This window comes from Microtus oregoni, unplaced genomic scaffold (assembly GCF_018167655.1).
Source record: "Microtus oregoni isolate MIOR12 unplaced genomic scaffold, Mior012 000072F_ref0000427, whole genome shotgun sequence".
In the NCBI taxonomy this organism is placed as follows: domain Eukaryota; kingdom Metazoa; phylum Chordata; class Mammalia; order Rodentia; family Cricetidae; genus Microtus; species Microtus oregoni.
Window position 1 is genome coordinate 3,208,482 of NW_024543979.1, and position 14,802 is coordinate 3,223,283.

The 14,802-nt window shown below is 40.8% G+C and overlaps 1 protein-coding gene across 1 annotated transcript in view; it reads left to right on the forward strand.

Annotated features, from left to right (window-relative positions):
- Arhgap24 (Rho GTPase activating protein 24) overlaps positions 1 to 14,802 on the forward strand; it is a 389,929-nt gene that overhangs the window by 64,293 nt on the left and 310,834 nt on the right. Inside the window, exon 2 of the mRNA XM_041642135.1 lies at positions 4,539 to 4,735. Coding sequence (XP_041498069.1) covers positions 4,559 to 4,735 — 177 coding nt within the window. The 5' untranslated portion in view covers positions 4,539 to 4,558. The remainder of the gene's footprint in view (positions 1 to 4,538; positions 4,736 to 14,802) is intronic.

A 14,802-nucleotide genomic window follows, 5' to 3' on the forward strand; every position in this document is an offset into this window, starting at 1 on the left:
AAGGTCATTAAATGATGGAGCATCCTCAGCCCTGACACCTCCTGAGAGCTATCATCATCAAGCCTTTCCCCAAGAGTGACATCAAGATGCTGGCTAATTTTTCAGTTTTGTTTTTGTTTTAGTTCAGCGCCACCATGCATACATTCCCATTGCTGTAATACCACTCTTGCCATGCTGATCAGTATTGATTAGTATTGCTGTAATACCGCCCTTGCCATGCTGATCAGTATTGATTAGTATTGCTATAGTACTGCCCTTGCCATGCTGATCAGTATTGATTAGTATTGCTATAGTACTGCCCTTGCCATGCTGATCAGTATTGATCAGTATTGCTATAATACTGCCTTTGCCATGTTGATCAGTATTGATTAGTATTGCTGTAGTACTGCCCTTGCCATGCTGATCAGTATTGATTAGTATTGCTATAATACAGCCCTTGCCATGCTGATCAGTATTGATTAGTATTGCTACAATACTGCCCTTGCCATGCTGATCAGTATTGATCAGTATTGCTATAATACAGCCCTTGCCATGCTGATCAGTACTGATTAGTATTGCTGTAGTACTGCCCTTGCCATGCTGATCAGTATCGACAGTCGTGACTCTGTTCTGCGTCCTCATGAACCATTAAGTTGCAAGGCCCTGGCTATGAGGGAAAGGAGCTCCTCAGAGGGCATCTAGTGAAGTCATGCTCCGAGAATGGTAACATATGAAGCACACGTGTCTAATGCTAACCCAGCAGTGGAACATGTGTTTACTACCAAGGTTGGTGTTGATTGTTATGTTTTGTAAAGGGCATTCAAAATTATTCAAGTGTGATCATCCTGACTGCATCTTATCTGAAATCTCCCTTATCAAAGGAAAAGAACCTGAGTCCCTAAAGTACACAACTATCCTGAAGGCATTAAATACCAAGAAAGAGAGTCCTCCAAGACACGCTTTATGGGACTTCTCTTGTGGTTGTTTCACGTTGGGCTGCTTAGATTGCTGTCAGTTTGACACAAGTTAGTCATGTGGGAAGAAGGAGCCTCAGTTGAAAACTTCCTCCCTCAGACTGCTTTCTAGAGGGGTGCATGGGGGCATTTTCATGACTGGCGGTGGATGTAGGAGGGCCCAGCTCAGGAGTGCTACCACCGAGCAGTCGTCTAGGGTTGTATAAGAAAGGCAGACTGAACAAGCCAGTCAGCAACACTCCTTCACAGCCTCTGCTTGAGTTCCTGCCTCCAAGTTTCCTTCTGGAGTTCATGCTCTGACTTCGCTCAGTGACTGACTGACAGGGGCATGTAAGCTAGCTCCCCTGCCCCATACACACAAGTTGCTTCTGGTCAGTGTTTTTGCGGTTTGTTTGTTTGTTTACCACAGCAATAAAAAACAAACTAGAATACTCACGACCTCCCCTCCATTCAGATGATGCTTACCGTACCCAGCATGCACTGTGAAGGGCACTGGGATGCTGTGGTCAGCAAAGCTGTGGCCTTGACCTCATGAAGCTTATGGCTTCTTTGGGAGTTGGGGGTATGACAGACAGTGAAAGAACAATTAAAGAAACAAAAATCCAGTAAAATATCTAGTAATTCAGGGAACTGTTAGAGAGGCAGGTGAGGGGTCAGGGTGGGTAAGAGAGAACACAAAGAGCTGAGTTCATTCATAAGGTGATTCCAGGCAGCTCTGGGAAATTTCAGACTGGGATTCAAGTGAACGGCTATGCAAAGAGGCAGACGAGGGGCATTCTGGAAAGAGATCGACGTAGGTCAAGACTCCAGGCATAAGGGAGCTTGGGGCTTTCCAAATTTAAAAGAAGCTGCTGTGGTTATCGTGCACATGTGTGGGCCTGGAAAGGGTGGCAGATCGGGGTCCAGAGGTTTCAGGAGGAGATAACGTCACCATTAGTCACCCAGCACAAGGCCCTAATGCGACACTGATTACTTCAAACATTGATTGGCTTCACCCTGTATCAGATGGATGTCATACTGGATTCGGAGGGTAGCTAGATATCTAATGTCCCTACAGTTACGGAATTGCAGAGAAAATAAACTAGAAGGACACGGAGTTGGGAACAAGCTAGCTCCTCTCTTTATTGTAGAGGTGGGAGAGGGTTTTTGACTGTTTCTACAAACACCTTGGTTATTTTTGTAAGACTTCAGTTTCTGTTTGGTTTTGTTTCATTCTGTTTTTCTCCCACACAGCAGGAGGCATGGCATTCTTTTCCCCTAAGTCTTTAATAAATCATGTTCCTTTGTTTTAATAATATAATTAGTGTTGCTGAGACTCTTTATGATGTATTATAAACTCATGAAATTAACTGTAGCTTTTCCAGGGTTCAGCAGGCAACGCTTCCCCTGGCTTTCGCTAGACTTCTAAGCAACAGATGCAAGAAGAGCCATAAACCTCGTTCTAACACACACGTTTTTCACTTAGGCCAAAAGAGTAGGAAAAAAAATGGGAATTGGCTGTGTACATTTCTTTATTATTGATGGTAGCTTGCTAATTATCTTGCAAATCTTTAGAGGCTGGTTGTTTTTTTTTTTTAAGTTAGTAAAATGCTTAAATTCAAGAGGGAAGATAGAAAAAGTCCCCAAAGAATTAGTTTATTTATTTGGCTGTTATATATTCTAGGTGTGTGTGTGTGTGTGTGTGTGTGTGTGTGTGTGTGTGTGTGTGTTGGGATGCTTATTTTATTGTCTTACTAACTTTACAAATAGTTGGTCAAGGATAAATAAATGGTGAAGAAATAAATTGTGTAGTCGGAACAATTTAAACACCAGGAGACAAAAGAGAAGATTATTTCGGGTGGTCTTACTGTCTAAATTACATCACAGTGTTTTCTCTTCATGGAGAACTGGGCTTGCCTGCTTCTGGATGCCAGGTCAAGTGCTGTGACAGAAAGGAGTTGAAAGCTCCTGCCCTTGGGGCGTAGCAAACTTGAAGTGTCAGGCATGACCCAATCTGCAGACACTTCACACACATGTGGAGTGAGTGTTACTGCAGTCAGCTGTCACTGCCATGGGAATGCCCCATGGCGGGGGCAGGGAAGGCTTCATCATTCCCTACACACCGCGCAGGGTGGGGTTCAGCGTAGAAAGGGCACCTGTATGTACTCAATGAGCCTGAGAATGCACAAATGACCCAAATGAAGTATAAAATAGCTTAAAGGAAAAATTGAAGGAAGAATGGTGAATATTGGAATGTCTGCAAGGTGAGGAGACAGAGACCACCTGGAAGATGGTTGAAATGACCAAAATAAAAAGATCAAACCCACATTCAAATTCACTGCTGTACACCAAGTGGTAGAATTACATCCAAAGAACTTAAGGAGCCCAGCTGAGGTCAGGGAGGTAAGGGCTGGCAAAAAAACCAAAAAAACAAACAAACAACAACAACAAAAACACCATGGAATTTGTGATTGGGACTCTGGACATTATAATTGTTTGAAAACAGGACTAGAAATGAAAATCAGTCCGGAAGCTCATCTTCAGGTGCAAATTGGAATTATTAAATTAAAGGCAGACATGAAAATGCCTTAGTCAGGCCAGTCTGTTTTGTGAGTTAATTCCGTGTTTGTGTCCTCATACAAAGACCCAGGATGAGCTAACACTTCCCATTTCCTGCGTAAATGCTTAGAAATAAACACTAGCAAGAAACTGGAGGGAGCCTCTGAGACAGAAAAACACATCGCTTCATTCTTAACCACATCAAAACAGTCTCTTGGTTCTTAACCATGGTTTGCAGGATCTGTTTCCATGGATGGGCACCCCCCCAAAGCCCACCTCCTACCACCCCCGTGTTTCTACTATGCAAGTCTAGCTTCCTATGGGTGCTGCTGATTCTCCATTCAGGAGGCTCATTTTCTTGCTTTGTATGGAGTGCATGCCCCTGGGCTCTTTACTCACAGTCTGAAAAGGTGCTTAAAGTGTCCTGGAATTTTAACCCCGTCTTTCCTGAATTGGAGGGAGCCTGTGGAGGAAAGAAAAATCAACTAGCCATGAAGGATTTCTCTGTTTGTTTGTTTTGTTTTCTTGTTTCCTTTTAAACTTTCTTTACTACACAGACCCCAGGCTGAGAAAACCCTTGGTGGATACTCTGGAGGAAGCAGAGAACAAAACCTAAAAAGATTTTCACATGTGCAAACCAAACTTCTTCCACTGAGGTTTTTTAAATAGTCGCTTTAAGCTTTAACATGTGTGGGAATAGAATAAGTGCTTGCTCAGGTAACCACAGGCCAGGCTTGCATACGCAGGCCCCCAGCACTGCACAGCAAGCACACAAGCCTAGATGCTGAAAACATCTAGAACTTTCTCATTCTGTAGCTCTACTCGGGAAGAAAGGGTTCTCACCCCCAGTGTGAAGGCAGGCAAAAACGCTTTCCTTTTGGGCACACCAGTGACAAGTCTCTGGTCAGCACTTAGAAATCCAGTCAGTGAGTTGATACACATTCTTCTTATTCCTTCCTTCCTTCCTTCCTTCCTTCCTTCCTTCCTTCCTTTGAATAGTGGTTACAGACTACCTTATTCTTTTTCTTTCCTTTTGTTTCTAAACAGAAAAACCTATCAGCTTGAAAATGGAGGAGAACAATGACGCCACGGAGAACCCCCAAAGCCAAGGCCGGCAAAATGCCACCAAGTGTGGGTGGCTGAGGAAGCAAGGAGGCTTTGTCAAGACTTGGCACACCCGCTGGTTTGTGCTCAAAGGGGATCAGCTTTATTATTTCAAAGATGAAGATGAAACCAAGCCTTTGGTAAGTAGGAAAAAACGGTCCCTGCAGACCTTTGAGATCCCTGCAGCTGGTGGAGTCCAAGGGGTCCCAGTCTCCCCACTGGATCTGTTTACAGGTGTCGTTTTCTCTGCTTCTTTTTGTTGATTTTCTTAGAATTGGAGATGATGAACTGGCTAGTTAAGACTCAGAGGCAAATTATACTTGTCTAATGTTAATTTGAATTTTACTAAAGGGATGGAATGTCTGAATCCCTCAGGCAAACGTAGTTCATGAAAAAATATTAATGGGCCTCTACTAGGGAATAGAGATCATAGCCAAGGCAGCTTTTCTTTTTTCCTTAGGAATAAAATGAAAAAAAAAATCTATATTTTAAGGAAAACTGCTTACATAGCCTCCCTCCTCTGGGGATAGTTCTCTGTGTTTCTCTCTGGTTCCTTTGTGGTCATTTATTTCCTTATGTTCTTTGTCACAATTTTTAAACAAAAAAATAAGAGAGAGAGAGAGAGAGAGAGAGAGAGAGGAGAAAAGAGAAAAGAAAAAGCTCTTGGATTTTCTCAGTTCTGGTCATTGTTTATCAACAGGAGAAAGATGCAGAGAGAAGCATCATCCCTGGGTCTTGTTGGCATACAAAGGAGTTCCACAATAGTCTGGAATGGAATATAACAAAGGTTTATTTATTTGGCAATAAACTCACAGTAAGAGTAGTGATCTGTGGTTTTCTGTGTTCACTAGGAACTGGAAAAGAATCCAGCAGCCAAGAGGCCTGTGTGTGCTTTTCATCTGCACTTATAGTACATGAGACAATGATTAACGTGGGCCAATATCTTAAAGGCTATTGGCTGAAGGAGTTCCCACAGCACCTTCCAATTTTGTCCAAATAAGAGAGTTATAAGCCTAATACAAAATTATATATAATAAGAATAAATATCAAGTATTGTTCAAAGAAAAGGCAAAAACATACATGCCAAGAAGAAAACAAGCTCCAAGTGGAGTATCTTTGGTACCCAATATTCTCTCAGGAATAGATTGGTGTTGCCAGGGGCAAGCAGATCTTATGTCAACAGAACCCTAAGTTATTTAAATGCCATATTTTATAGTACTTTGAAGTGTTTGAAGATTGCATATCTATGCAGAATACAATCTCTATACATCTGAGGAATCTGATTAATCTAAGTATGACAATCATAGTATGACTATTGACTTGTAATTCTTTTGTTGTTTTTGTTTTTGTTTTGTTTTGTTTGTTTTTTCTAGACAAGGTTTCTCTGTAGCTTTGGTGTCTGTCCTAGAACTAGCTCTTGTAGATCAGCCTGACCTCTTCCTCCTGAGTGCTGGGATTAAAGGCATGCGCCACCACTGCCTGGCGACTTGTAATTCTTAATACCTATACAACTGAAAGACTAAGGCTTCATATTAAAATATTAAACAATATTTAAACAAATGTTAAGCAAATGACTATGATGACCACAAAATGTAAGCAATATATAAGTATCTTGATCAGAGGTATAAATGTATAATGCAATATACAAAATATATTAAGCAGAGGTAGAAACATGCATGCATACAGTATGGTAAAGAAACTTTGCATAGGTGCACAAATATTGTAAACATAAATGGGAGTATATAACAAATATAATTTGAATTTTCCTTTGTCTACATCTAGGGAATATAGAAATGAGAGGAGAAATATTTGCAAGTGGTTTTTTATAAACATTCCTAACAGCATGTCCTTGAGGCTACTTCCTCTTGTGTTGAAAGCTCAATGGCTTAATTAGGAATTTAAATCAGGACTCACCTTTAATATTTCAAGTTCATAAAGCATGACAGTTTCACAGGGTTCTCATTTCTGTGATTCAGTTAACAGAAAACAGTGTATGCATCCTGGGACCCCAGGCATAGTGCTAGCTTTTCCATACTTACCAGAGTTAAGAATTTACATCATTGTCTTCTGAAATACTTGCGGTTTATATAGCATTATTTTCTATCTGTCTATACCCACATACACATATATACAACCCATTGGTACTGCTGTATCTACATGTGTTTTGGGCTGACCACTTGAGAATGGACAGTGTGGGAGTTCATCCCTTGAGGAACTGGTTCTCCCTCTCTTGGAGGTGGCCACCTGTTGCTCTTCCTCTAGGAATGGGAACTTATGGAGATTCCCCTATCCATGGTGGCACATCAGCTGATGTTGCCATTTTGTGGGTCTTCTTCAGGCAACCATATCTTTGAGATCTTATGGGTTCAGTTTCCCAAAGAAGCAGTCATATATTTGGTGCAAAGGAATCTGAGTGTTAGGCAGAGACTGGACGGTGGGAAGCAGTTCTAACAAACCTCATGAACCTGTGCTACTTCCTGAGAGAAGAGTCTTGGCAGCCATTTCTCATCTGTTGAAAACCTGGTAATGATGTAATTTTCTCAGTTTTTTTTTTCATCTGTTTCTTCAACTTTCATCTCTTTAAGAACTTGATGTATATATTCAGTTAGTATGTCCCAGACTTGATTATGCAGTCTCAGCATCTTTTTTTATAATCTTCCTCAAATTGCACTTGGCTTTCCAGAGACTCAGCCACCTTCCCAGGTTGAAGGACTTCAGCATCTCTCCCCCACTTCTGTTTCCTTGTTGAGTAGAAGGTGAACTTGCCTCAAGTTCGCTATTTCCTAAGGGTGACTTACAGTGGCCTTACAGACCCAACCGAGACTTCCTGGCAGTGTGCTGAAACTCACCTAGAAAGTAATAGCTTGCCTATTCAGCTTAAAAATACAGGAAGCTAAATATCTTTATTACATATTACATTTTTTTTAAAAAAATGGATAATCAGCCTCACAATTTTAGTTCATCAGGGTAAAACTGTTGAGAGTCCTCTGGCTACAAGAGAATACATGGAAGCCCAGACACACTGTTCTCACTGCCAATTGAAAACTCTGTGCTTGATTTCAGCTGTTTCTAGGGAAAAACTGCAGAAAGGGATCCATGTGGGCATTCATGTGGGCATCTGTGTGGGCCACTGTTCTAATCATTTTATAGAACTATATTTTTCGAGATTTTCTGATTTATTTCCTTTTCATTTTTAATCTTATAACAAAGTGATATTATATGGAGAAAAGGTTAAAAAATAGCTATACAGAAAATTATAAAAATATTTCCCTTCACCTTCCATTCCTAAACTTTGAAACAATGGGTTTTAATGGTGTTTTAAACAGACTTAAGCCATGAAACTATCCCCTTGGCCATCTTTCACTGTTGCTGTGGCTGGAGAAGCGACTCAGGGTTTAAGCGCGCTCGTTTCTTTTGCAGAAGACCCAGGTTCCATTCTCAATACAGACATGGCCGCTCATAACTGTTATTCCAGTTCCAGAAATCCAGGTGCATTTGGTGCATATGCAAAATTCAGGCAAAATACTAATGCATATAAGATAAAATAAACGTAAAAAACCATGCTCAATGCCTGAGGCTTTAACTGTAGCTGTCATAGCATGAAGGAAGAGTCATAGATTTGGTTTGCATATTATTATTTCTGAACATAAGGCAACAGTATGGGTGTTACTGCTCTCTTGAGGCAGCCTTTTGACTTCTTTCCTGGAGTATACTATAACATAAATAAAAGCAAAGTTTGTCTTGCACTATGCTGGTAAATTTCTCCTACACACCTCTATGCTAGAAAGGTAGCAGGGAACATCGATTTTTAGAATCTAGTCTGAGACTTCCGAGAAAATGGCTAAAAGCCAGCCAGACACCAACCCAATTAATATGGTTTAGACTTTCCACCACAGATATTGATCCAGTGTGTGGGGAATGCTTTTTTTCTGGCTACAATGAGGATGACACTATATTAGATCACAATAGATTTTCCGAACTCAGAGAACAAAATGATGTTGAGTATTGTAATCTGAGGGCTGACCTCTAAATGTGTGGAATTGATTGCTGATTAAAGAGTAAGGTCTAATTTTATATACTTAATGAAACTCGTGGGTTCATGAAATCTAGACACCTCTCAGGAACTTGCTGTTCCCTGTTACAAAATAGGAATCAAAAGAAGCCAAGGCCACAGCTCAGTGCTTAAAGTAATACTGCAAATGTAAAAGGAATTTCACTGTCAAATCTAACACAGACTTTATGTGTGGCATCTGAAGTTCTTGGTATTTTTAAAAATTAAAATATCATGGTATATCTTCGTGAGTTTTTAGGGATTTGGAGGGTGTCATAGACATTGTTATGTAAAGAGATAGGAGATGTGATTATTTCAAATTATTTTATTTCACTGTTGAATAATTTCTCATTGTTTTTCTCTATGCAGCAAAGTAAGTATAATAGCTTTCATTTCAGACAAAAAGACTGGGGAGTGAAATTCTTTGTGTTGAACTTTAGCTTTCTGCTGACAAACTGTGACACACTGGGCAAATGGCTAATTAGTTGACGTTTTGATGAGCTTGTTTGTACAATGAGGTCATTATCACATTCCTCATGGTGTTACTATGAGGAGTAAATGAGATTAATGTACACACAGTCTTAGCCAAAAGGCTGAGAAGTGGAGAAGCAGCAAGAGAATTTATGTGGGTGATTTCAAGATGCAATCACACATCGTAAACAGAGAACCAGCACCAACTGTCCATGTGTGAGCTTCCTTTTCAGATGATAGCAGAGCTGCTCATAGCACTGAGCATTGCTGAACTCAGTGCACAGGTTTCCAGTGTCCCTGCAGACATTCAGCTGGCAGATGGAATGTACAGGGAGAGAAAGAGACAGGGAGCTTTTAAAAGTAGCACACAGCTTATTTGTTTCTTCGGTAAAAAAATCTGAACAAGTGAGAGAAATCTGCTTCAGGCAGCACTGTAGACACTTAGGTTTCCAGTTGTTTTGTACTTGTAACTTTTACTTCCCAATTCAACGTGTCATCTTTTCCCTGCAAGTCATCCAGGAGAAGGATAGGTAGAGTTAATGTGTAGCAGGATCAAGAATGCCTCTTCTCATGTTCTTGTACCTTTAGTTGGGAGCAGTGGATCAGCATACTGATTACTTTCCTGTCCCATGATAAAATACCACAATCAAGCATCATTTAGGGAAGAAAGGGTTGACTTTAGCTATGGTTCCAGAGGGAAGAGTCCATCCTTGTAAAAAGCATGGAGGTCCTCTTGCTCAGAGATAAGCACTAGGGAAACGAGGAATGTTATAAACACAGAGTTGTCGTTTCAAAGGAAGAGGTGTATAACCTGTTTTCCAGCCAGAAGACTGGAAACAGATGTGGTTAATAGCATGGTGACATCTGTGCTATGTGTACGACAAGGCCACACCAACCCCTCCAGACTTTTATCTCAATTATGTCTATAGTGCTATCCTCCCCCAAGAACCTTCTCAGGAGCCTTGCTTACATTGAGCCTGCTTCCTCAGTTACTCTGCAGCACCTAACTTTATGGAAGATATCGCTTGTGCCTCACAAGAGTTCCCCTGCAGTCACATCTTAAGCTTTTGTTGTGCACACAGGTTTGAGTTTATTATCACCAGGAAGTACTTTTCAATTGTACTGTATTTAAATATACCTAAAATAAACTACCTGGTGTCAGACTCTTGAAGTTTGAACCAATACCAGGGACCGAGTCATGTTGAGTCAGACTTCCTTCTTGCCTCAAGTGGTTCAAGACTCTGCTGGCTATGGTGTTTGCAGAGACCCCACACACCGGTTGGTGGGAAGAGCTGGTAGCAGGGTCAAGAAGTTGGCTGATCACATTTTCATCTATCAAAAGGTTTCATTACTTCCTCAAGCAGACCTACCATCTGTGACCAAGTATTCAAATATATGAGCTGGTTTGGCTTATATAAAAATATCTACCTTACAGACTAGGAGCTGTGTGAAGTGTTTCAAGATGTAACACAGAATCTAGTCTCATTAAGCACTGAGTATATGTTAGCTATTGTTCCTACTGTTACTACCACCACCATCACCATCATCTTCATCACTGCTAACATTTCTGGTGCTCAGAGGACCCTGGCACAGAGTGTAGAAATTAGAATCCATAGTACACACCTCATTAATTGTACAACTAAGAAAATAACAATTTGATGATCAGTCTATCTTAGCTTCACAAAGAGTTTCTTTGGGATGGTCAGGCTAATTTCAGAGCAGTGACTGACTTTATTTAATTTGTAACCTGTGTTGTCAACACTGGAATCCCATGCAATACTCATAGCAAAAGCAGAGCTCACTACTGCTGTATTTTTCTCTTTGTTTAGATAATTTGGGTGCTCTTTCAGAGTTTCTGAAAATGATTATGATGGCATCCAAGAGGAATCTCCAAAAAATTTCAGAGAATGACAGCCCTGGTTTTCTAGTTTCCTATAACACAGATTTATGGTGGGGGAAGCCACAGGAGTCAAATCCCTTGGGTTTTGCTTTTTTATTTCATCATGGATGAGAGCTCATGATGGGAGTCAACATATGGAGCCAGATAGTCCATATCGTCACAGTCTCATTAGCAGAGACTTCAGCACTTTACAGTATGCCCGCTGGCAGAGAACAGAAGTAAGAGCAGGAAGTGAGAGGGTGGAAGATTCACTTGAACAGTTACATTTTGGGTGCTGACAACAATGCCTTTCAAGGGCTGATTTCATCCTGGCATGAGATATTTCACAGCTACTTGTTACCGCGTCTCTCTGAGGACTCTTCTGCCAGTCGATCTGCCTGGCTTCTGCTTTATCCTGTCTAAATCCAGCCTCTGTCTATTTTCTCAGAGCTATTACCACACGTTTCTTAACGCAAGGACTGTTAATCAATGCAAACGACATAAGTTATAAGAAAAAGGTTTGTTTATTTTTTATGTCTGTAGAAGAAACCTGAAAGCAGAAATGTTGTGAGAAGGCTGCTTGTTCCTGGCAGCCCTGAAATAACCACACGGAAACCAAGATATTTAAAACACTGCTTGGTCCATTAGCCCTAGCTTCTTATTGGCTAACTCTTATGTCTTAATTTAACCCATTTCTATTAATCTGTGTATCACCACACGGCTGTGGCTTACCTGGTAAAGTTCCGGCATCTGTCTCCAGTGGGGCTACATGGCTTCTCCCTGACTCTGCCTCCTTTCTCCCAGAATTCAGTTTAGTTTTCCCCACCTACCTCTTTTCCCTGCACAGGCCCAAGACAGTTTCTTTATTGACCAATGGTATTCACAGAATACAGAAAGGAATCTCGTGTCATAGAAATTCTTATTTTCATATTCTGAATTTTGATATATGGTATCTAGTATATTTTTGAGACTCAACCACATCATAGAATGAATATATTTATACTTTATTTCTTATTATTGCCTGATGATATGCTATCATATGAATATACCACACTTTTAAATTCTTTTGTCAATTGAGTACTTGAGTCATTTTCTTCTTATCTATTATGAAAATGCTGTTATGAATATTTAAAAATGAGCATTTTTGTGTGTGAACATAAAATTGCTAAATCGTATGTCAATTATGTTCAAACATGAGGAACTGTACTGGTCATTTTTAATTGTTAAATTTTGGTCTAATTTAAAATTCAAGTCTCTCATTCAGTTTAAACTTCATCTGTGCCTCTGCACACCCAGCCCAGCATACACCTGTTTTGACAGCTCGTTATTGTTGATGGGGATTTAGTCTACTAGAAGAAAGCTAGATTTTCACCTTCTTTGTGTGTGTGTTTGTGTGTGTGTGTGTGCATGTGTGTGAGTGTGTGTCTCTGTGTGAGTGTCTCTCTGTGTGTGAGTGTGTGTACATGTATGTGTGAGTGTGTGTGAGAGCAAGTGTGTGTGAGTATGCACATGTATGTCTGTGTGTGTGAGTGTGTGTGTGCATGTGTGTGAGAGTGTGCATGTGTGTATGTGAGTGTGTGTCTCTCTGTGTGAGAGAGAAATAGAGTATATGTGAGTATACACATGTGTATGTCTATGTGTGAGAGAGTGTGTATGTGTGTGTCTTTCTGTGTGAGAAAGTATTTGTGAGTGTGCACATGTGTGTGAGCATATGTGAGTGGTATGTATTTGTGTTTGTGCATACATATGCATATGTGAGAGAGAAGAAGAGAGGGAGAGCAGGAGGGGAAGGAGGAGGGAGAGAAAGAGAGAGATGGAGGATCAGTTCTTCCACGTCTTTTGCCCTGGGACTGGCAAGAAGACTATGGCAGGACATCAGGGTCACATGTGTTTGTGGTTCTCCCTGCCTTTTGTTTTTTGTGGCTCTCCTGATTTGTGGCTGGTGGCCACTACTATCCCTGATGTTTTATCTCTGAAGCTGGGTCTGAAACTGTATCTGGCTGTCCATTTTACCTTCTATCCCTCATATGGCAATTGTCAAGTACACCCTCTGGTTTCTCACTTCCAGGGTGCCATCACCAAACAGCCCAATTTCCATCCTTTCACTAACTTTCTGGAATGTGATGTGCTAGAAAATTCTGCTCCTTTTGATCTTGTGCTAATTCTCCCATGTATGCCCCAGACACATGTCAGTCCTCCTAAGCATGTGACGAACTGAGGTACCAGTCACAGATACTCCAGCGGTCACTTCTTCTCTAGGTGTTTTGTCCTTGATCTGGTGGAGAGTACAGGCTGAAGCTGGCTGTGGCAATGGTGTGAGACAAGTTAGATTCTATTTTAGTAGCTCTTGAAATTGTAGGACTCTTAAGGCCTCTCTGTTTCTGAATTGAGATTCTAGAAACCAGTTTAGGACTGAGTGTAACACCTATTCAGTATCATATTTTCAAAGATGATGTCATACTTTTAGATTTTAAAAATTATTACCCATATGATGTGAGATTTTCTTCTGTATGCTGTGAATGTGTTTTATTGCCATTGGTTAATAAAGAAATTGCTTTCAGCCAATGGCTTAACAGAGTAAAGCCACATAGAAAATCCAAACAAAAATGTAGAATGAGAGAGTAGGCGGAGTCAAAAAGATGCCATGTAGCTGCTGAAGGAGAAAGTCACCAACCACCAGCCAGAACCTTACCAGTAAACCACAAGCCTTGTGGTAAAATATAAAATAACAGGAATGAGTTAATTTAAGACATAGGAGCTAGTTGACAATATGCTTAAGTGATTGGCCATGCATTGTTGTAATTAATATAGTTTGTGTGATTATTTCGGGTTTGCTTGGCTGAGAAATGAACGAGCAGCCTCCGCCAACACCCATAAATAAAATGTGTTTAATTTTTATTCTCCCAGATGAGTTGGATTGAAGTAATAAGGGCAGCGGCGGGGCTGCGTCCCCAACACCCCAGCCCCCTGCCGGGCTAGCTTATGCCCCGAAATAATTACATGGACACTGTATTCTTTTAAACACCGCTTGGCCCATTTCTATCTAACCTCTTCTAGGCTAATTCTCACATATTAATTTAGCCCATTTCTAATCATCTGTGTATGGCACCCCAAGGTGCGCTTACCAGGAAGATTCTAGCCTATGTCCATCCTGGGTCGGAGCTTCATCCCGGGAGCGGGGCATGGCGTCTCTCTCAGGCGTCTGCTCCAGAGAGAGGAGAGCTGTCGAGACTCTGACCTCACTTCCTCTTCCTCCCAGCGTTCTGTTCTGTTTACTCCTCCCACCTATCTTCTAACCAATAAAATGGGCCAAGGCAGTTCCTTTATTAGCCAATGACCTTCCTCCATCATTGGATCAACATTCTCTCATGAACTATTGTCTAGTTGTCAAACTCTGTCATATACTTGGCTTCTTCTGATTAACTTGAAACAACACTCTATTTATGAGCCATATCCATTGCTTTAAGCCGATATACCATTTTTTATATTTGCAAATTTTAAGGTACTAAATATACTATACTAATCATCAAATTTATTTTAATTTGCACTACTTTTTTCTTTTAACTTACCATTCCTTCCTATGCCATAGCAACTGGAAGAGATTAGCAAAGTCAGTCTTTTTGTGGAGCATTCCTTAGCTCATTTTTATGAGCCCAGATTCTTAATTCAACAAATTCTTTGGATATGCAATCAAGTATTCTTGAAAAATATGCTAAAGTTTTAGACTCAATGCAGATGACTAGATGCCCACCTCCTGCTTGGCCAGTCATAATGGGATGACCAGGATAAGGGACCGATCCTCTAGT